The 21,847-nt window shown below is 40.6% G+C and overlaps 3 protein-coding genes across 6 annotated transcripts; 2 read left to right on the top strand and 1 right to left on the bottom strand.

The window, feature by feature from the left end:
- Positions 1-1,427: 1,427 nt before the first annotated feature.
- si:dkeyp-82a1.6 (torsin-1A-interacting protein 2) lies at positions 1,428-5,831 on the bottom strand. 2 transcript variants are annotated; one of them, XM_034223588.1, is made up of 9 exons: positions 5,617-5,831; positions 5,203-5,325; positions 4,930-5,103; positions 4,301-4,399; positions 4,048-4,110; positions 3,816-3,950; positions 3,559-3,675; positions 3,406-3,456; positions 1,428-3,310 (listed from the first exon to the last, which is right to left on the bottom strand). In XM_034223588.1, the coding sequence occupies exons 1-9, from the start codon at positions 5,693-5,695 to the stop codon at positions 2,526-2,528; spliced, it is 1,626 nt and encodes a 541-aa protein (XP_034079479.1). In that variant the 5' UTR covers positions 5,696-5,831; the 3' UTR covers positions 1,428-2,525. The 2 variants fall into 2 exon arrangements, with proteins under 2 accessions (XP_034079479.1, XP_034079480.1); XM_034223589.1 differs by having other exon boundaries at positions 5,629-5,831.
- Positions 5,719-12,832, top strand: zgc:112962 (uncharacterized protein LOC548348 homolog). Of its 3 annotated transcripts, none has more exons than XM_034223591.1 (9): positions 5,719-5,953; positions 6,916-6,993; positions 7,121-7,219; positions 7,919-7,981; positions 8,102-8,206; positions 9,008-9,145; positions 10,184-10,318; positions 10,506-10,667; positions 11,535-12,832. In XM_034223591.1, the coding sequence occupies exons 2-9, from the start codon at positions 6,957-6,959 to the stop codon at positions 12,290-12,292; spliced, it is 1,497 nt and encodes a 498-aa protein (XP_034079482.1). In that variant the 5' UTR covers positions 5,719-5,953; positions 6,916-6,956; the 3' UTR covers positions 12,293-12,832. The 3 variants fall into 3 exon arrangements, with proteins under 3 accessions (XP_034079482.1, XP_034079481.1, XP_034079483.1); XM_034223590.1 differs by having other exon boundaries at positions 5,720-5,953; positions 7,118-7,219; XM_034223592.1 differs by having other exon boundaries at positions 5,874-5,953; positions 7,183-7,219.
- Positions 12,833-13,123: 291 nt separating this feature from the next.
- On the top strand, positions 13,124-21,728 carry olfml2ba (olfactomedin-like 2Ba). Its single transcript, XM_034223586.1, has 8 exons — positions 13,124-13,539; positions 13,649-13,912; positions 14,173-14,280; positions 14,962-15,087; positions 15,984-16,212; positions 16,673-17,620; positions 19,165-19,341; positions 20,613-21,728. Exons 1-8 carry the CDS (start codon positions 13,378-13,380, stop codon positions 21,224-21,226), a joined length of 2,628 nt encoding a protein of 875 aa, XP_034079477.1. The 5' UTR covers positions 13,124-13,377; the 3' UTR covers positions 21,227-21,728.
- The last annotated feature ends 119 nt before the right edge of the window (positions 21,729-21,847 follow it).

Raw genomic sequence — 21,847 nt, 5'->3', positions numbered from 1 at the left:
AATTAGATACCTTACCGTTACTGCGCTCATAATGAATGATAAGAATAAGAATAATGCGTATTGAACAGGTTTAATCAATTAGTGATTTTATTTAAGGCACAGCAGTTACAATGGTCAAACTACATTAAAACAGAATTGTCCGCATTTTATCTTTAATAGTTACTAACATTAGATATGTTAATGAGATATGGACCGCAAACAATTTTTTTCCCCTGGTATTCATTTTTTTTAATAAAAAGTTCTTACGTTTTCAGGGGGGTCGGGGGCCGGCCCTTTTTCTAGTTTAGAGCAATAGCCCCTCCAAATGTCTGTGCACGGCCCTGGTCCACGGTAAGACAAATTGTCTATAAATGGAGAAAGTTCAGCACTGTTGCTACTCTCCCTATAGTGGCCGTCCTGTAAAGATGACTGCAAGAGCACAGCGCAGAATGCCCAATGAGGTGAAGAAGAATCCTAGAGTGTCAGCTAGAGACTTAAAGAAATCTCTGGCACATGCTAACATCTCTGTTGACGAATCTACGATACGTAAAACACTGAACAAGAATGGAGTTCATGGGAGGACACCACGGAGGAAGCCACTGCTGTCCAGAAAAAACATTGCTGCACGTTTGAAGTTTGCAAAAGAGCACCTGGATGTTCCACAGCACTACTGGCAAAATATTCTTTCTGTGGACAGATGAAACCAACGTTGAGTTGTTTGGAAGGAACACACAACGCTATGTGTGCAGAATCCAAAGGGTTCACATACTTTTTCTTGCAACTGTATGTCCCCTTTAAAATCTAGGTGTGCACTATGGCCGATTGAACTAACAGGGTGCAGAAAGACAGACACACATAAATACAAATCTCTTCTCACAGGGTAAACCTGTCCATGGATGGACTAACTTGTTATGTGAACATGTTTAACAAAAAGTACTTGAACAAAAAATGCATGATTCATAAATGACTTTAGATTTGTACGATTCGTATGAAGGTAACCCACCTCATGTTTACCCACGATTAAGTAGATGACTCACACAATAAGTAAACCTTGACCAAGACTTTGAGTTTCACTGGAATAATACATAGCTACTGATACAACTTCTGTTACCTTCCTTGTTTCTTACTGAAAGTGTTGCAGCATTTTTACTCTTGAGCATCATAAATGAAATCCATAAGCGGTCTTTAGTACCGAGTCTTACATCTTATCCTCTTAATAAATGATTGAACTCCTGCAGTGTTTTACAGTTGTAACTTCCTGGTTCCAAGCTGGTGTTGCGGGACTTTCCCTCTAACACAAATGATTAACAAAAGCAGGTTCATATTCTCAGTCATAGTATACATAACAAACTCCAAGTGCTCTTCAACTCTTATAAAGAAACATTTCACCAGGGTCGGACTTTTAGCATTCAAAAACTGGGCAAACAAAAAGGAAACAAACCGTGAAATTCATTAATGATTAACTCTTCTAGTTATCAAAATAATCTTTATTGAAAATAGACATGTACATGTGAGCAAAACAGAATTCATCAGAATAATACACAGGAGGCAAAGAAAAAACACTCTCCTGTATTTGGACATTTAACTTTGCAATCTTTCAGGGAGAAGCCTGGTTTGAAGTTGTCAGGATATAGCATCAAATCATTTATTTATTTCAAAGATGTTCTTACCTTCTCCATTTGAGTTATTAAGGCACATTTTGTGACTTACTGTTTTGTTTGTAAATAAATTCAATTCATACAAACAAAATCCCCCAGTAATAACCTGTGATTGACAACGTTGTAAAAACATCTGTGGTTTTTTGACAGCAAAGAAAAATATTTTTATATTCAAAATATATATACAGCTATCAAAAAATATTTCAATCTAGAAAGAGACAAAATATCACAAATATAAATATCAGAAAAAAGGGAAAAAAGGAATTAAAAATATTGATCCCAATAAAAGCCAGCACTCTTGATAAGAAGAATCATTAAAGCAAAGATTTTAGTGCAAATCCAATCGTTTACACAAGAAAATTAAATGAACAATGGGATACACATCTCCATGGGGACATTTAACAGATATATAATGTGAGCCATCAGTTTTATGAGAGATTTGATACAAAACAGTGCAATCCACGCTGATCTTTCACTATACTCTTCTTAGATGGGTTAAAAAGATGTGGAACAAAGTGCTGTTGAAACAATTAATGACACAGAACAAGGAGAAAACAAATCAATCAAACATATTGTACTAAACCTGGATGAGAGCATTTCATAACCTACTTAGGAAATGAAATGATGGTACATATCCTTATTCAAAAGCTTGTACATTTGTAAAAACTCAGTGCTGGACAACATGAGCAGTTCTTCAACCTTATACTGCTGACGGAGAGATTAAAACAACCTTCAAACATTTGAACTCAAGGTTATATGTGAAATGTAACAACACACATTATATTTACAAGTTACTTCTCTGTCTCATAGCTAATGTACGGTCCTAGGAAGAATCAGGCTGATCCAAAATGGAATTCTGACTTCTTCGTTGATGACCAGCTCGAGTCTTCAGCATCCTTTCTGCTCTACTTCCTTCTCAGACACCACAGGTAAGATGAGATGGGAGATGCGGCTCCACAGTCCACCAAACTTGTCTATGTCCATGTCATTGAAAGAAGCGTGGTTGCTGGAGCTAATCAGCTTCTCCTTGACGTACTCTAGCACCATCTCCTCCACTTCCTTCAGACTCTGGTCCCCAATGATCTCATCTTGAGGAAGCAGCACAGTAAACAACAAAAACACGCGCTTGTAGGCGGCGTTCTCATGGTCACAGTAGCGATAAAAAATGAGCGTGGAGCCTGGAGGCAGCTCCTCGAAGCGATGAATGACGGCCGCGGGTTTGTCTCCTTCAAACGCAGCTCGCAGCTGGTTGTCGATGTCCAGCTTCACCTCATCGCTGTCCTGGCTGGCTCTGCTGGCCCCGTCGATGTAGAGGACGGAGGCGTTGAGGGCCGAGGAGTACGAGGAGGCCAGCCTCTGAGCCAGGCAGGTCAGGGTCCTCTCAGCCCCGCGGCCGGCAGTAAAGATCAGACTGACCGGCTCTGTGGGCTGCTTTGTTTTCAGGTGCTTCTCCAAGTGGATCTTGCTTCTCTTCCACAACTCAGAGTGCTGACTGGGGAACTGAGCCTGAAGGAGAGACAGCTGATCTGCAAAAATGTCCAGCTTTACAGGCGTGGATGGGTGCGTTTCACCATCTGCATTCTTCTTCATTACAGGGATGATCTTGCATGCCACTAAGACGGCTGAACCGATCAGCGCCACGAGAATAAAACGGAATAAACCCCACATGAATCCTGGAAGGAAATAAGACCATATTAAAGTCCTGCAATGAATGTAGAACAAGTATCTTTGGGTGTAAAGACGATGTAGTTAAATGTATATATCTTACCGCTACAGGAATATCCAGAGCTTTTCTTGATAGCAAGTGTTTTCATTTTCACTTGTAAAAGAAAGAAATGTCATTAAATGAATGCCAAACATGTCAATCTACACTTGATGTTTCTAATAACTGGATTTTCTTTTTAAGTTGAAGCTTCAATACCTTGTTTTTTCTGCTGAACGGTTTGTTTTTGTGTTGGAATATTATTCACACGTTGTCTTGTGCAGGATTTCTCCGAGGCTGGATACACACTCTGGTGATGGTTAACTACAGGTATACCTAAAGGGGAGTTAGAACATATTAATGTAAAAATGTGATTCTTTTTAGAGAGGTACATCAATTGGACAGGTGCTCAATGCATCTTTCCTCGTGATTTTTCAATTCTGTGAAATCTGGCTAAGTAAAAATGTCCTTTTTACCAGTGCTTTTGGCCTTAGCTTCCAACGTCTTCCAGTACTCGTCCATGCTGGTGATCTTCGGGATAGGCACATCATGTCTGTTTACCGGTGGTCTGATTTGTGCGGAAGACTTGGTGGGAGCTTCAGGTCCTTTTGCTGAAGATTTAAGTGAAAAAACAAACAAGCCATATTAGTTTTATCTTACATTGATGTAATCATTCCTATGCAGAATGAAGCTCAAGCCTTTTCCCACCTGTCTTTGTTCTTATCCGTTCTGCATCTCCATGTACAGCAGGACTGCGGAGTTCATTCAGCCCTACACAAGGGGATAGATATATGGACAGCATTTAATTAGCATTTAATTACCTCTCAAAGCGCTTTTACATATACATGTCAGTATTCACTCATTCATATAGAGGCAGAGGCTGCTATACAACGTGCAACTGGCTCAGGGAGACTAACATTCACTTAGTCACACATGCCATGCCAGCAGGAGCCACTCCTACCTTTATTTGGTATTATCCAATCTGCATCTTTATTTACAGCGTGACTGCAGAGATCCTTGAGCACAACACACGGGGATAAATTCATATCTCCAAGGGCGCCTGAAGGAACAAGAGAGAAAACCTGCCTGTGTTAGATCTGATGGTGGAAAGAAGTCCTATGAATTAAAGGTTAATAACGTCAGAGTAAAACAATCAGAGTAAACCAGGATACCTCCTTTGTCATTTGATGGCACCTGCATAGCTAAGTAAGTAAATATGAAATGTATTACATCTGATTATCACTAAGCTAAAACACCTAGTCCCTTTATTATAAAGTTGATCATGAAAAAAGGTTTAAAGAAGTTTAATAACTGGTTAATATTAACTTTTTAAATTGGTTGATGTTTATAACTTTGTGAGTTTGCAGCTATTTTGAGTTCTATACTATAGTTAAAAAAACACGTTTAAATGGTTGTCTATTGGTTGCACAAAGCAAACACTACTACGGTGTCACTTATGGATAGGGAACATCTGAAGGATTTGGTTTTCTTCTTAAATTGGATGAAAAAATAAATTGGCTGACTGAGATATTGAAACTCTGTATGTATGTATATGTATAAAAAATATAAGAATATAAAAACAGACCTAACCTTTGTTTGATTGAACTTGATGAGAGGCATGAGAGGACTGCTGTATAATATCCATTCCCTGGTCTTCATCTGTGTCCTGATCTTCATCAGGTTCCTGAACCTCCATCTCATTCGCATCACCACAGCTGTCCTCTGCTCCTCCATCCTCCAGCCGGCTCTTCTTGCTCGGGGATACTGTCATATAGGAAATACAATAATTAGTTTTTCCACCTTGGCTAGTACAAACTATGTATGACTAACGTTAGGCAAACACTGTACGTTGGAGCATCCCACCTTCATCCTCTGAGTCACTCTCCTCATCTCTGGACCCATTGACAGCTTTAACAGGACTTTGGGGTTTCAACCCTCTTCTGGTCCTCTTCATAGGTCCCCTGGGTGCCAGTTCAAAATCCAATGCTAAAGAAGGATCAGAAATACATTGTGGGAATGAGTCAACCAACTACTTGAACGTTGGATTGAACAAAGTTTGAAATAACTTTCAACATGTAAACGTGCAGCTCCATTCCTCTCTATTCCTAGTTTAAGGATCGACCACACAATTTAAGTCAGCTAACGTTGTTAATATCAGTCATCGAACGGGTTTTGCCGTTGAACTTTCAGTGAGCTTATTTCAGCTAATAGTTATTTAGCTTCAAATGCTAAGCTAGCGGAGCTAACCCTTTTTGTCACAACAGTCAGTTTGCTCACCTCTAACGTTACCTGATGACTGCCTAACCGATCGCCTCAGAAGGCGAGGCTCCTTAATTTCAGAAACCCTGGAATCCATTTATAATTACAATAAGAGCGATGCCGAAAACATCAGAGAGTCAATACGACTTTCACATACGGATAAACGATGGACTTCCCGTAAGTTGTTAGGGGAACCATTTTCGTACGCCGTTGATGCCCGGAAACGCCACATTCTCTTTATCTCCATGGAAACATGGGCACTGCTGAACGTTCCGCCTGAATGTTGTGATCTGTCAGAGCGACGGACCTAACGCAAGGTATAAGGAAGCGTTTTGCTGGACAGATGTGATCACAGGTACGTTTTTTTAGAATGAGTAATTGGATTAAACTATTAAACATATATGTAGGTGATTGAAGTTACACGACGGCAGCTATATCCACGTATCATGTTGCTAACTGTTTTGTAAACCACATAAGCCAGCATCTCTGTCAGTTGACTCGTTAGCTAGCTAGAGTTACTCAACGGTTGACGTAATTTTAAATATTCGTACGTAAAGGTTTCTATTAGTTGTGTTTCAAGCTAAGCTGCTAACATTGCTGCTAACTAGCTAACTATATTTTAACGTAAAAATGTCGGTAGTTTTACAGCAATTTCAGTAGCAATTAGCCACCAGGTATTATTTAGCAACTCGCGGTGAACTCGAAACATATTACGTTTTTCCAACTTCGAGTTTCAAAAGTAAATTGTTTGTGTTTGTATGTGCTGTCTCATCTTATCGGAAGCTTTGCGTGTTATTTATTAATTGACCTGGGAGTGTGCACACTAATCATTATTGTGTACCAATGCACCTGAGTTAGCTTTTGAGCTAATGTACATGTGTAGTCCCTGGGCAGGTTATTACCTATTGTACACAGACCTTGGTTATAACAAACAATTGGCCTAATGTTGTCGATACATTTCCAACTCAAGCAGATATATGTATGTGACGAGGTGTAAGCTAGTGCCAGAGATAAAGTCTTACTGAAGTGACCATTAATTTCGCTCTGAAGTGTGGGCATAGCTTACAAGAGGCAACCTTTGGTAGATGTTAATGTTACCATAGCACTTAAGTCAGTAGTCTATGTTTAAATTAATTGAATGAATGCAATTGAAACAAGGGGAGTTTGTTTTAAAGAGAAACCAGAAACGAATGTTAAAGCGACCCGTTGGCAGGTTCACTAAAGACTTTGGACTTTCTTATCTGTCAAGAACTAATAAATGTACTCGGGTCTTACCATAACAACAAAAGTTCTATATACCAATTTATTTCAATGCAGGTTTGAACCATCCTTCGAGTAAAGTTGCCCCATCCACAGACATGGCAGAGCAAGACCCAGATCACCAGCACACAGCAGGTACTGAAACACCAATGACAAAGGCCAGATATTAGTCATGGTGGGCTAAAATGTTTACATACATATACAACAGTTTTTACACTTACCGGTACATGATAGTTCATCATTGATTTGTTTTTATCAGAAGGGACGGAAGGAGAAACACAGTCTATATTGGATCCTGATGTTTTACCATGTAATTACAAACAGGAGAGAGATCCTGATGAAAAGCAGAATATCTCAAAAGGTAAGATATGCAAGCAAGGTCAAAAATAATCTAATCATGTAATGTGTATTTACCAAGTATGTCCCTGCATCCTCTGAACTAACTAATATGTTGTCTTTCTCACCTAACAAGATTCAGCTTCATTACCCGCAGCTACAAACCTAGAGACTAACAACTAGTTTATTATCAGTGTTTCATTTACATAATTTCCCAATTCCTGTTTGATTTGCACAGTAAACTCTTTAAACGACTATCAACAGTTTACATTTGAATATTCGTACATATATTCCATTAGTTTCATTACTGTTGAGCAAGTTTTGCTAGCTGCCCTATTAACAACTATTATCGGTTTGCTTACAGTGTCTTCTCGCACACAACAAATTCAGTTTAAATGAACCCCCCAGATGTGATTCAGTAAACCCCGGGGACTCAAAACAGACTTTTCAATGTTTTCAACTTTGAGTTTTAACAGTAGGTTAATTCTTTGTTTAAGTGCTAACAGCTTTTTTCCAATTGGAAGCCTGATATGTTATGGAGCCAAACTGAAAACAAGGGACGATTTGAATGTTATAAAAAGTGACTGCCCTTAGCCGCTCCCTTTTGACAGTTTAACTGCCTTGAGACTTTGAACATGTGAGAAGGATGTGAACAAAACCGATAAGCCTGTTCAGTCATTGGCATAATAAAAACAAGTGCTGTATACACTTTTCTGTCTTGCAGCATTGAACCAACCTTTGAGTGAAGAGCCTCCACCCACAGACATGGCAGAGAAACACACAGAAGGTACATACACACCAAATGACAAAGTCCAAATATCAGTTCTAATGGAATAGTATATTTACAAAACATTTACAATGTAGTTTAAATGTACATGATATGTCATTATATATTTTTTTTTATCAGGACGCAAGGAAGAAGAAACTAAGGCTAAATCGGATCAAGAGGTTTCATCATCCGACGACAAACAGGAAGTGACCGATCCAAATAAAAATGCACAACTCTCACAAGGTAAAATGCGCAAGCAGCGTCAAAAGTAATGCATTTATTTAATCGATTTGTATTTTACAAATGGGTTTATGCATCTACTGTGCTAATCATATGGTCTCTAATGTAAAAACCATGTATTAGGGTTTTATTTATATCATCATGTCAGTGTTTATTTTCCTCCAAAAGTATTTAAAAGACAAACATTTATGACATAAAACACTGTGTAGTGTACATGGTGAGTATTGTTTCTGCACTGAACCCGATGTTGTCACAGTAGTTTGTCAGTCTTAATGTGTCATCTACAACAATCAATAGGAAGGATTTGCAAATGAATTTGATGCAAAAAGTATGCTAAGAAAAAGCAAACAGTGTTGAACATATACCAGATCTGGAATGAAAATCAAACGGGTCAGGTCAGGTAGGAATTTGAAACAAATATTTTTTATTGATTTTCCACATATAACAAACGGCAGCGCTCAACACTCAAAAATACAGCACACACAGAAAGTATACAAAATATCAATTGACATCCAGAAGAGATACAAAATAGGTATATAAAAAATAAACATAAATTATTAAATAAAAAACTACATGGTTAAATAACCAAGAGTAAAAATGAAAACATAAATAAATAAAAACAAAGGGGGCTACTTTGTTTTAATGTCAGAGAATTCGTTCTCAAAGTAGGACAGAAACGGTTGCCAGACCTTATAGTACTTTGCGATAGAGCGGAATTTGAAACATTAGACGTCCAGTTAGACTATAACTCATACAACAATTATTTACAATACAATTACAATTGATTTCTGTATTTGTCTACAGACAGTGCTGCGGCTGGAGATCGGATGGCGCCTCCAGATGTAGGCACACCACTTCAGGCTGATGAAGGACGTTGTGGTGATTTCAACAGAAAGACACGAGGAAATGAGCAAGCGACCTCAACAGCTGAGGAGAAGTCCAGTGAGTGTTCCTGTCTAAGGGTCATAACAAGTCATTCTGACTTCCTTATCCATTGTAGTCACACGTTAAGAGACATATTACTCACTTTTGGGAAAGCTTGATACAAACCTCTAACAAGTGCCATTAGGAGTAGTGTGTAAAAGTGTTTCTTTTTATAGTCAATTTACTGCGTGCTCTATGAAGTACTTGTAGTGTGTTTCATTATGTGCAATGAGGTGACGTTCCCACTTGCATTTGCCATTAAAAAATCATCTCGGAAATATTGTTGAAATATGATATACAATGCTGAAGTCCTTTTTTGCTTTGGAATAGCAATAATATTTTCTGTGGTTGCATATGTTTTACATTCCAGGATTCAAGGCTTTGTATATAGCTACAGTGTAGTTATGACAATGAAATTCTGAGGTCACAGGCTCCTCCAACCGTTCAACACAATAAAACAGATAATAGTGCAAGTAAATAAAATAGAATATAATAGAAATAGTGCAGAATAGTCTATGTAAAATGTATTGGAATATCGATATATATAAGTTACAACCAGATGAATGTTATGGATGTTCTTTCAAAAGTTCAGGTGTTTAACATTCAAGGTTTCCTTTTGTAATTGGTTTACAAAATTATAGCTATTTGTTCAAAACAGAGATAAATGACCCACACAAATCACTGCAGGCTAGCCAATAGGTAACCTGCACTGATTTCCTTGGCATGTATTTATTCGATTGCTTTGTTGATAGCAGTTGTTTTTCCTACTGTAAGCTCCAGGGTCCTCCACTTGTTGTGGATGTTTTTATACAAACCTCCAGTCGTAGTATGGTGTTGGTATTTGCTTGTAGTGCTTTATTCAGTAGCTGCTTAATAGTGTTAATGCCCTTGCTATATTCAGGTTTGAGCTAAAAGTTGATATCTTTTCCAGTCTTAAATAATGTAAGATTAAGAAGGCAGCTCTCATCACACTGTTATACCCCACACTCTTACTGCAACTGTAAATAAACTGACTCGAACATTGCCGAGTATGTTCATCTTTCCTAATTGTATCAGGAGAACACCACACTGGGGAGAAAAAAGAATCAGAAACGATAAGCCCGCCTACTCTCAGTGAAGGAAAGGACGACCAAGTAGATGGACCAAGAGAAGAAAGCCCAGACACTAACACACATCCTGAAGCTGGAGACAGTGAGTCTGATTATTGTAAAATGTGTTATATCTTTCCATAACTTTCAAGTGCTGTTGTCTTGTCGTTCCTAGTCTTACACAACAGATAAAGCCAGCGAGGAAGCATGACGTATAGCTGCCAAGTGACTATCAGCTGTGTGGGTGTCTTTTTAGTTACGTTTTAACCAGTTTTTTCCTCATTTGTCAGATGATCGAAGCGTCACAAAGGCAGCTTTAGCTCCTGAAGAGGAAGAGGATATACCGGAGAGAAAAGACTGTCTTCAGGAAAATATTGAAACCATCGGCCCGAACACTGAGGAGAGTGATGATGCCGAAGCTACAGTTCCTGGGGTTAAGGGAAACCCTGGAGGTAATCTTGTTTCTTAGTCCTTTTTAGTGTCATTGGGGGTTTACTAACTCAGGGGTTCCCAAACTTTGCCATGCCAAGGACCCCCATATAGCATTATCCTCTGGCGGGGACCCCCCTGTTGCAATTTCTTTTTTACATGATGTGTACAAGTGCCTCCCGATGGAACATGCAGTGCGTTGCCACTACATTTGGGGCCTTCTGCCTGATCGAAGCTGTCACTCCGCCTGTCATAGCTGCTGCCCCATCTGAACACACACCCACACAACGAGACCAGTCAAGTCCGTTTGAGATGATGTACTCATCTAAAACTTGGAAAATGTCTCTTCATGTGGTCCTACCTTCCAGTGCTTTGCAAAATAATATTTCCCCAACAAAGTTGTCTTCTGAAATAAATCTGATGTATGCAAACAATTCTGTATGCAAAACATCCGTGCTCTCATCCAGCTGCAGAGCGAAACATTCACTAGCTCTCACTTGCTCTAAAAGCTGAGCAGATTTTCACTCGCAGTAGCGGCAGCTCAATTCTGATTGGCTTGAAGGGCGGTCGTGTGATTCAAAAACAAAAAATATGAAAAGATTGGCATCAAAGGACACATAGATTGATAGATATGTAGTTATTAATAACATTAAAAAAAAAACCTGTTTCCCTAAAACTTTGAGTGACCCCCCTGGCGGCCCCCCGGGGGGTCGGGGCCCCCACTTTGAAAAACACAACTGAGCAAATAACAAAAGTAAAACACAAGTTCCTTACGAGACCTTACTTTCTCAGTGATTGTCTTTTTTCACATTGCATGCATTTTTTGACACTCAATTTTGAGTAACTTATTAAGAACTCATTGACACAACACATGTGCCTTCTCTTCACAGGAGTGGGAAACTACCTGATGTTAGCTTTAGCGCTGTTATGTGTCGCCATCGTGGGACAGTATTTCTACGAACCCGAGATGCCGCCTCAGAAAAACGATGAGCGGCAGATCTTCCTCAGGCAGCTGGAAAAAGTAAAGACTCGGTTCCCTAACCAGCGTGAGGTGCTCTGGAACAGGAGCCAGATCCACCTGCTGAGGCACCTGCAGACGGCCCAGCCCACAGAGCCGGTGAGCCTGATCCTCACCGCGGGACACGGGGCTGAGCGGACTCTAACCTGCTTGGCTAAGAGCCTCGCCGCCGCCTTCTCCACCTCCCTCAACGCCTCCGTCCTCCACATCGACGGAGTCAGCAGAGCCAGCCAAGACAGCGACCAGGTGAAGCTGGACATCGACAGCAAGCTGCAGGGAGCCTTCGAAGGAGACAAACCCGTAGCCGTCATTAACCGCTTCGAGGAGTTGCCCCCAGGCTCCACGCTTATTTTTTATCGCTACTGCGACCATGAGAACGCCGCCTACAAGAAGACCTGTCTGATCTTCACAGTGCTGCTGGGGGAGGAAGAGGAGATCCCTGCCGAGGCTCGTTTGTCGACTGTGGAGGAGATGGTGGACGACCATCTCCAGAAGAAGTTCCTCTCTGACGGCCATCCTGTTGCTTTCGACAGGATGGACCTCGACAAGTACAGTGGACTGTGGAGTCGTATTTCTCATCTCATCCTGCCTGTGGCGGCAGAGAGAAGGATTGAACTTGAAGGGTGCTAAGGGAATAAATAGACACTGTTGAACATTTAGTCTAAGCACTCCAATATCACCACATGTCTCGCTGCGTGACATTCTGAGGCTAGTAGCAGTGTTTTAAAGACCGAAATGTTTCTTGCATAATTTATATTAAATATCAACACAGATGAAAGTATCAAGAAGAAATAAGACATTTACAATATTATGAAGATAATGTTATTTGTCAAATAAATTGGGGTCAAAATTGTTTGACAATAAGGCTGTGGTGCTTTAATCTTATAAAATGTAGTTATATTGATTGCTTGTAGAATAAGAAGTGATTCGCCTCGGGTATTTGTTGATTAAACAGCGCTTTCCTTTCTGATTCACAACCTTTATATATACAGTCTGTTCACAACACAGGTTTTTTTTTATTTTCACTACAAATGTATTTTTCTGCGATCCTCAAACCTACATGGCACCACATGCCTTAACTGAATCTATTTTTTAATATAGATTTGTCTTGGAAATAATTGAAAACATTGAATGTGCCTTAAAGTGCAAATAAACAGGTAATTTCAAATACTTGATTTGTTGTCATTGTAATGAACCGTGTTGCAGCTAGAGGGCGGCAGAACCACAGCTCAGACTTTGCTGCTGGGAATCTCATCACTAGTAACCAGGTTACTTTGTATTTGACCTCGAAATATGCTTGAAGACCTTACATATTAAGTTGAATCATTCATACAAATCAAGATGAGTTTAAAATGTTTAGTGTTTTTTCTTTGTTATTGATATTCACATGTGGGTTTTATATCAGAGAGGTGGCTTGATGCAGTTGAACTCCTCCTCGCGGCGATCAGGTCCGCCTCCTGCCGCCGCTCCGCTGCAGATGCCGGCTGCTCTCTCTCCACACTGATCTGCGATCACCGACGATGGACAGGATGGCCTCGCGCTATAAAGCTTAATCCCTCAGTCTGATGGCTTTTCTGGATACACCTGTCTGATTTTGGAGCCAGAAGTAGGCTATGCAGCCGTGTTGGCAGCTAAAGTGATTTGCAACAGGCTGTGCCTGCTTGCATACTTGCAACATTTTTCTTTCTTTTTGTCGGTGCTCTGTGAGCCTCACAATGTATAAATTATGCATTATCATCGGCATGTGCTGTGCGTTGTTTCCATGGTGCTCTGCAGCGCCAAAGATCTTGGGTGCAGATCCCAGGTCAGAATTCGAGGCAGAGCAAAAGGAGGGTCTGCAGGAGGAGATAGCTGGCCAGGAGAGCATCCTGTCTAAGGTAGGAGGAAATATCAATGTTCTTTGTTCTATGAACATTTTATAATTTCGTGCGTAAAAGTTTTTGATTGATCTTGGTTTGAAATACATTCCTGCTCTTCTCTTTGTAGCTGCTGGGTGATTATGACAAAGTGAAAGCCCTCTCGGAAGGCGCTGACTGTCGGTGTAAATGTGTTGTCAGACCCATGAGCAGGAGCGCCTGCCGGCGTTTAGAAGAAGGGAGCGCCACCGCGCAGGACTTCTACACCGTGGAGACTATCACATCTGGACCAGAGTGCAAGTGCGCCTGCATCGCTCCTCCGTCAGCAGTCAACCCGTGTGAGGGGGAATACAGGCTGAAAAGACTTAGAGAGGCTGGGAAAGAGAATGTCAAGGTGAAGTGTCGTCTGCTCCATTCCCCACCGATACAAATATGTTCCCACGCTGCAGCGCCCACTGAAAGCTGCTGTTTAGCCCACCTGTTGGTTTCTATAGAGTTATGGATCACTGGAGTTATGAATGTTAGATCAAATTCAGGAAAGGATAGTCCCACACTTGATCCAGAAAGTTTGGATTGGCTTGGCATAAACCTATTTTAAGCATGTCATGTCTGAATTAGTAAAGCCTTTTGACAGAATCCACTTCATCGTTTTAGCTTTCCACCATCCTGGAGCTGCTGGAGGGCTCCTTCTATGGGATGGATCTACTCAAGTTGCACTCCATTACCAATAAGCTAGTGGATCGCATGGACAACATGGAAAAGGTAGAGTAACAGTGTGCATTTTTGTTGAAAATATCTAGCAAATATGTTGGTATAACATTTACACAAACTGGGGGGATAGCAGGTGCGTTTAGGTGACTCCTGGACTCAGTATGTCCAGTAAAACCCTTGTCAGAATTTAATATAAATGTTATTAGACATTGCATTAAAACAATAGATATATTATTCTTTGGATAACTTGATTTTAAGACTAGATTAGAATTAAAAAATACCATGCTTTTATAGGTGTTTTCTCACAACTTCAAACAGCAGCTGGCCAGGGCTTGAGCCTCAGTCAAACTTTGTCCAAAACATTTCTATATTTGCATGGAAAATGTTTTGTATGTGTCACTCTTAGTCTGCCTGACATGGGGAAAACAACACTGCACAAACTGTCAGGCCAATCGCTGCATTTGGTTCTGAAATTGCTCTTTTCACAGACTTGTCTTGGCATGGGAAACACATCTGTATAAGTGATACAATTAATGGATAAATCAAGTGCATCTATGATTAATCTTACTAGTTCCAGCTGTGTCTGTCCTTGTGTAACATTTGAAAAGGTTACAAAAGTTGAAGTGTTTTAGCCAGGCAACATATACATGAAATCATTGCAGCCTATTTTCTCATTCAAAAACATGTAAATTACAACTGTTAATAACTCAATGTGTCCATGACTACATGAAGGCCGTGTCTCTGAACCATGTGGATGAGGTGAAGCCCCAGGAAAGTCCTTCAATCCAGACAAAAGCGACTGAAAGCCTTCCAACTGTTCCCTCGCCACAACATCAAGACACGAGGAGACTCAGTGAGGTGAGCAAGGCCACTGCATATCCAGGTTAGGTTTTATTATTTAGTCAGGTAATCTCAATGAGACACAGAGTCATTCTTAAGAGAGACCAAGACACTAAAAAAAACATCACAAAGTTACAGCCAGAACATTGATACAAAGACAATAAAGTATAACAACAATCCTGCAAATGGAGATCAGGTCCAATGGAGATCAACGAGAATATGAAACCCCAGATTAACCAAATTTATTTGGAAGAGAAAGTAAATTGTAGGAGAAAACGTCAGTTTTAAACAGTTTTCGGACCTACTTTTGCAGTTTGATCTACTGTTCTTAAGACAGTTGGCACATGGCATGATAAAATATAACCTACAACATGGATTTACAAATTGTCTTCCAAATAAATTGGTCCAGATAATGTGGCAAATATTTTGGTTTGTTTATAGTCCCTCTAATAGTCAGAGTACCTGTTTCTTGGCCTGTTATTTCATAGACCCAGGGCCCCTTTAATCAAATAAATAAATAAATACATTTGCTTTTGGAAAAAAGTCATTTGACGTTGTTGAGGGTACTTCAGTGTTCCAAAGTGGACATTTTGGTTCATGTTTTGCAAATGCAATCTTGATATAGTTTCTTGGTAATAGTAACATGCTTTAATTTGCCAAGCAAGTGCATTGTCAACAGTATATTATAAGTGTATTTAATTGTGAAACTTTCTTAATCATGTTTTAAGTATGTTCCCCTGTATTCTAGGTCAAACCATTAAAGTGCATCTAACTCTCATAACACTCTTTAGTCAAATGTTTGTTGATATTGAAAAACATGTAGGGCATCTAATCAAACAGATTGGTCTCACGCTAATGCTTTAGTTTGAATTGTTCACGCCTCATATTAAGTCAGTATCCATCTGTCCAAACAGGAAAAGCATGAGGAGCAGTTTATTGGGGAAAATCCGTCCTTTCTACAGACAGATGGTTCTACTCAGATCATTGAGGTCAAACCTCTGGTAACCTCGAAGACCCCGGCTAACAAGGAGGCTGCTCAGGTGCTGAAGACCGGCCCCAACGGCATGATCATCAGAGGAATGACTTTTTATAAATCTGAGCCAGATCCGATGGTGGCGGATGACGGGGATCCCGGAGAGAACTGTAAGTACAGACCCCCTTAGTCGGCTTAAATGCCATGGATTAAAAGCAGAAAAAAACTCAAATTTTCTTTTAAAATCTGCACATTAAAACGGACAGAAGTAAATGTGATCATCCCAGTTACAGCTTTCCTTAAAAGGTAAAGTATAGAATTACCCTTATACGTCCACACTCTGCTAACCATGAAACAGGATCATAGTTTGGATGGATTATCACATTACATTAATTAATTTCAGAGAATGTCAGAACATAAAAGCTTAGTGCTTCTAAACCGTCTGCCATCTGTCAGCTGCTGGATGCAGATGCCCTGCAACTATTTACGAATGGGTTCAATACTGTGGCTCTAACTGTTTGTTTGAACAGATTTGTGATTCCAGACACAGATTACTTTACAAAAATCATTTCTCATTGTCTCATTGCGCTCAGATTATTTCACCACATCTGTTCCTTTCCCCTTTTTTAGTGTTTGAATATCATGGATTCAGTGGTGATGGACCCGTTAACCTCTTCATTGAGGAGAATCTTCTTCAACACAGACCCCCGCGCCCAAAGACGAGAGCAGGACCACGATCATCTCGACCAAAGACAACAGGTCCTTCACAAGGTTCCATAGAAACAAAACCATCTAATAAACCGAAAGGAACTGAGCCCACCTCAAAAATGTATGAGTTCCCCAGCGCCATTGGAACCACAACAAGAGCCATCACGTTTGGACCGACTACTACCACACAAAAAACCAAGACGGCAGACACTGCACCTCAAACAACTCAAAGAGTCACTCAGCAAACAATCCCTTTGATGACTGAACCTGGCAACAGTTCTTTAAGCACCACTGCCAAGGTAACAACCAAAATTACAATGAACCCAACACAACCGTCTCAAATTACAACCACAAGAGATACACTAACCAAAAAGGTGGGAACTTCTACCCTGGCGGTGAAAGACCAAATCCTGACTTTACCTGGTAGCACTGCAGCTCATTCAAGCACCCCAAACCCCACCACAGAGGCTTCAACTACCAGTACCACTTCCACTATGACCATTACAACTCGTGCTGCCCCAACTTTAGCAGCAACACACCCTACAATAGCTTTAACACCGGCTACCACCACACAGGCTGCTACCACAACACCAGAAGAAGAAACTCAATCCATCTACTTTCCAGCCATGACTACCACACAGAGACTGATGACTTTGCCTCCCCCCACTACGCTGCCTTTCACCACACCTGGGACTACTTCTGCTTCAACAACCACTACCACCACTACCACCACAACCACCACTACAAGGCAGGCTGGTCCAGGCAGACAGAAATACAAGATTAGCTGGGAAGAGGAAGAGAGGGAGCATGGAAACCCGGAATCAGAAGAGCCAATGCAAAGGCAGGAGGAATCTCGCCCCAAACAACCTGGTAAGTTGACTATTTATGTTGAATAATGTAAGCAATACCTTATTCATCCACACTTTTAAAGGAAACATCTACAAAAATGTATGAGCAGCTCTGTGATACTGTACTACTGTGTTTTGAGCTAAGTGCTAACATGCTCACAATGCTAACAAGCTCATTTTAAGAGGGTACACTTTTTATCACTGTTTTGGTCTAGTGGGTTAGCATGCATGCTAGCACACTAATCAGCTCTTAAAACTGAATTCTGGGGATGCTGATGGGAATGCCACTATTTGTGTAGGAATTTGGTCATAAACCCAAGTTTTGGATTATTGAATAATTTGATCTGGCGATGGCGCAACATACAGAAAATAGCAGGATATTAGGGTTGCCAGAAACTGACCATGATCAAAATCGATTATTCGGCAGCCCTGGCGAATAATAATCGATTAATCGACCGACCCCCCCTATATTTTGGTTGAAACTAAGCCAGAAAAAAAAAAAAAAAAAAACATAAATAATAATAAAAAAATATATAAATAAAATCGATTTTTTAAAATAATATTCGATTATGGAGACTGTAACGATTAATCGAATCATCGAATAATCGCTGGCATCCCTACTTCGTATTCCTAGTATCTATTCATGTTATGGGAATTGTGGCGGCTCAATCCCCAGTTACATTTGAGTCGCCGAGAGGCTAAACTTGGCTTTAAACTGTGACGCGTTTTCGAAAAGAAAGTCCATGTTGAAGCAATATAGTTTTAAGGATGTTTAATAAACAAAATCAAAACATAGTAACTATGGACAAAACGGTCAACAGAAAAAATGACAGCACATCAAACAGGTGACTTATAAACCATGTGACAATTACTGGAAGTGCTCAACAAGCAAATAAAGGTGACGTAAATAATAATAATAATAATAATACAAATAATGAACTTGAGCTAAGTAGTGTTATGGCACCTACAAATAATACAAATAATGAACTTGAGCTAAGTAGTGTTATGGCACCTACAGGAATTTCCCCAATTATTATTAAGACATTTATTTATTTTAAAAACTGAAATGGCAACCTCATATTAGTGCCAGAAGAAAAGTCATGGGAAACTAGCAGTGAGCATGGTTCCCCTCTTGGGAATCAAATGTCTGAAAACAATTCCTTGGCTATCCTCCAACTACTTTTTCAGTCAATTGGTGGACTGACAGACCAAATAACCAAATAACATTCCTAACTCTAAAGCCACAATGCCAGTGGCTTAAAAAAACATCTGTGAATGTTTTGTACAACATCTTAATGCCAAATATATTGCCAAACAATAAGAACGCCTTTAATTTTCTTGTTAACATTTGCTCTGATTCGATGGAAATACCAAATGGAAAGAGCCTTAAAGTTTTCCATAATTTTTTGAAAGATGAATTGATATTGTTCTGTGACTGGCAACCACACCCTCCCTGTCATCCAAGCTGGTTAAAATAAAAGCCTCTAATTATTTTCAGACGCTGTGACGTACGTCTGAATGATGTTTATCTGCTTCTAAATCCTCACTTGTTGTGTCTCTTTACAGGGGAGTGTAAGGACACTTTGGCGACCATCTCCGAACCAGTAACTCACAACACCTTTGGCAGGAATGAAGGAGCTTGGATGAAGGATCCAAAGTCGGATAATGACAAAATATATGTCACTAACTTCTACTACGGGAATAACCTGCTGGAGTTCCGCAACCTTGAGGTTTTCAAACAAGGTAAGAGCCTGGTCTTGTATTCACCTGTAAGTCATCTTTATCTTTGTTTTCCTTTTGCTTTAAAGATCACGTATTATGCAAAATCCACTTTTTGTGTTGATTCTGACTTTTCAGGAAAAAAGATTTACTCATTTTTTGTCCTGATCCATTTATATAAAAACCTGTCTGAAAATGAGCTGATCAGATTTTGGCCACTTTATGATGTCATAAAATGTTTTTGGCTTGTGTAACCATTAGCCAATCAGCAACCAAGGTAACCGCCCCCCCCCCCCCCCCCTCTCACCTGAATCTCCTCCTCGAGCACCATTAGGCGCATTCACACTGCGGTACTTTTCCCACAAAGGTTCATGTGAACTTAGTTCATGTGAACTCTTTTATCGCGTTCACACCAAAAAGAGCCGGTACTAAAATTAGGTCATGTGAACCTTTTTACCCCCACGAAAGTCCCCGCTAGAGCAGGGACTTTCGTGCGGCTCTCTTGTGAGAAAAGAGCTATATTTCTGATTGGCTGGGCGGATTGCAAACCACGCCCCGTAAAACTCCCAAAAAGTTTTGTGAAGCCGCCATTTTATTATCCTCGCATTAGCATTATTAGCATTAGCATTAGCCCAGCACAGAAACGCAGAGAGACTAACTTATGGCAACACAAAATAAAACATGGGAGCGGTGGAGATGAGGAGGTGTCGGCGTTCTGGCGATTTACTCGGAAGGCTTCAGTAGAAGCTGCTGGGACTCCCAGCAGCTTCTACTGAAGCCAGTCCCCAACTCCGGGGACTTCCGGGCCGGGGACTTTGGGCGGCAGTATACGCGTGAAGTTGTTTGCGGCCTGCCAGTAAACCCAAAGCAGAAGAAGAACAAGTGACGTCAGCGGCTTCATTTGCCTAATCCTCCCCCAGGGACTTTTTCCAGTGTGAACGCGATCTGTACTTAGTTCATGCAAACTAAAGAGTTCACATGAACCTTTGTGGGAAAAGTACCGCAGTGTGAAAGCGCCTATTGTGTTTCTTTCTAACCAAATCTCTCTCAGAGGGGCGTGGGGAGTGGCTCCTTGTTTTCATCTAAAGTAACAGACACAGAATCAGCACTTTGGAAACAGGGCTGAAACAGAGGGGATTATGGGATGCTGCAATGATCTGTTTGGTATTTGGAGCCAAACACTTCAGAGACATGTTTTGTATATATCTGAGACCTTTACTATATTGATGGAAAACAGTATAATAGAGGACCTTTAATAAATCTGATGTTTATCCGTTCTTCTTGGTCCCTTCTAGGACGTTTTTCCACATCATACAAGCTTCCTTACAACTGGATCGGCACTGGCCATGTGGTCTACAATGGGGCTTTCTTCTACAACCGCGCCTTCTCCCGAGACATCATCAAGTTTGACCTGCGTCTGCGATACGTGGCCGCCTGGACGATGCTGCACGATGCTCTGGTGGGAGATACGTCGTCGCTGGGGGAGTGGCGCGGTCACTCAGAAGTCGACTTCGCCATAGATGAAAGCGGCCTGTGGATCATCTACCCGGCTCTGGACAATGAGGGCTTCTTACACGAAGTGGTCGTTCTGAGTCGGCTGAACCCCTCGGACCTCAGCATGCAGAGGGAGACCACCTGGAGGACCGGGCTCAGGAGAAACCACTACGGAAACTGCTTCATCGTGTGCGGCGTCCTGTACGCTGTTGACAGCTACAACATAAAGGACGCCAGACTGGAATACGCCTTCGACACGCACACAAACACTCAGATGACTCCCAGAATGCCCTTCACCAACAACTACACCTACACCACGCAGATTGACTACAATCCAAAAGAGGGGGTTTTGTATGCGTGGGACAATGGACACCAGGTCACATATAACATCAAGTTCGCCTTTGTAGACCCTTAATACGGGGTCGATGGTAGTTATATTAAAAAGTGAACTATGGTTTGAATGGATTGTGGATCAGTCCAGATGGCCTTCAGGATGGAGACAAAGGGGGGTCAAATGTACAAATATACTTTCGTGTATTTTGAGAAAATTGTTTTGTTCCTATTAAGATTTGTTAACCCTAAGTCTGATTCCTCAGTCAATGCATCTTGATGTAATGTATATACTGCAATTCTGTAAAAAAGCCCAATGAGCTAAACTATGTAGAAAGGGTTCAGAACTATTTTGTATCTTGGGTCAAATAACTCACAAACACATACTCTTAACAATTCCCCATTTCAATAATTGTTTTTGTTTTATACACATTTTGTATTCCTTTTCCTTTGCATCATATGCCACAGATCCTGTTTTAATGATACTATCACAGGTTTTGCCGTTGACCTTTGTCTTGTGAAAGCACTTATTCCCTTCTTGTGAGACTGTTGAGAGGAGACTGCAATAAAATGTGGAAATACTTAAACATGTCTTTTTTATATGGCTAATCTAATCCAGGCAGAAATTATGAATACAAACAATGATTTTTTCAATGGACGTAAATTGAGGCATTAGAGACAACAAAAAGACTCTTGTACTTGTATA

Source organism: Gymnodraco acuticeps, unplaced genomic scaffold (genome assembly GCF_902827175.1).
Source record: "Gymnodraco acuticeps unplaced genomic scaffold, fGymAcu1.1, whole genome shotgun sequence".
NCBI classification, from domain to species: Eukaryota; Metazoa; Chordata; class Actinopteri; order Perciformes; family Bathydraconidae; genus Gymnodraco; species Gymnodraco acuticeps.
The sequence above is the reverse complement of the archived record's forward strand: the minus strand, read 5'-3'. Positions and strand labels throughout refer to the sequence as shown.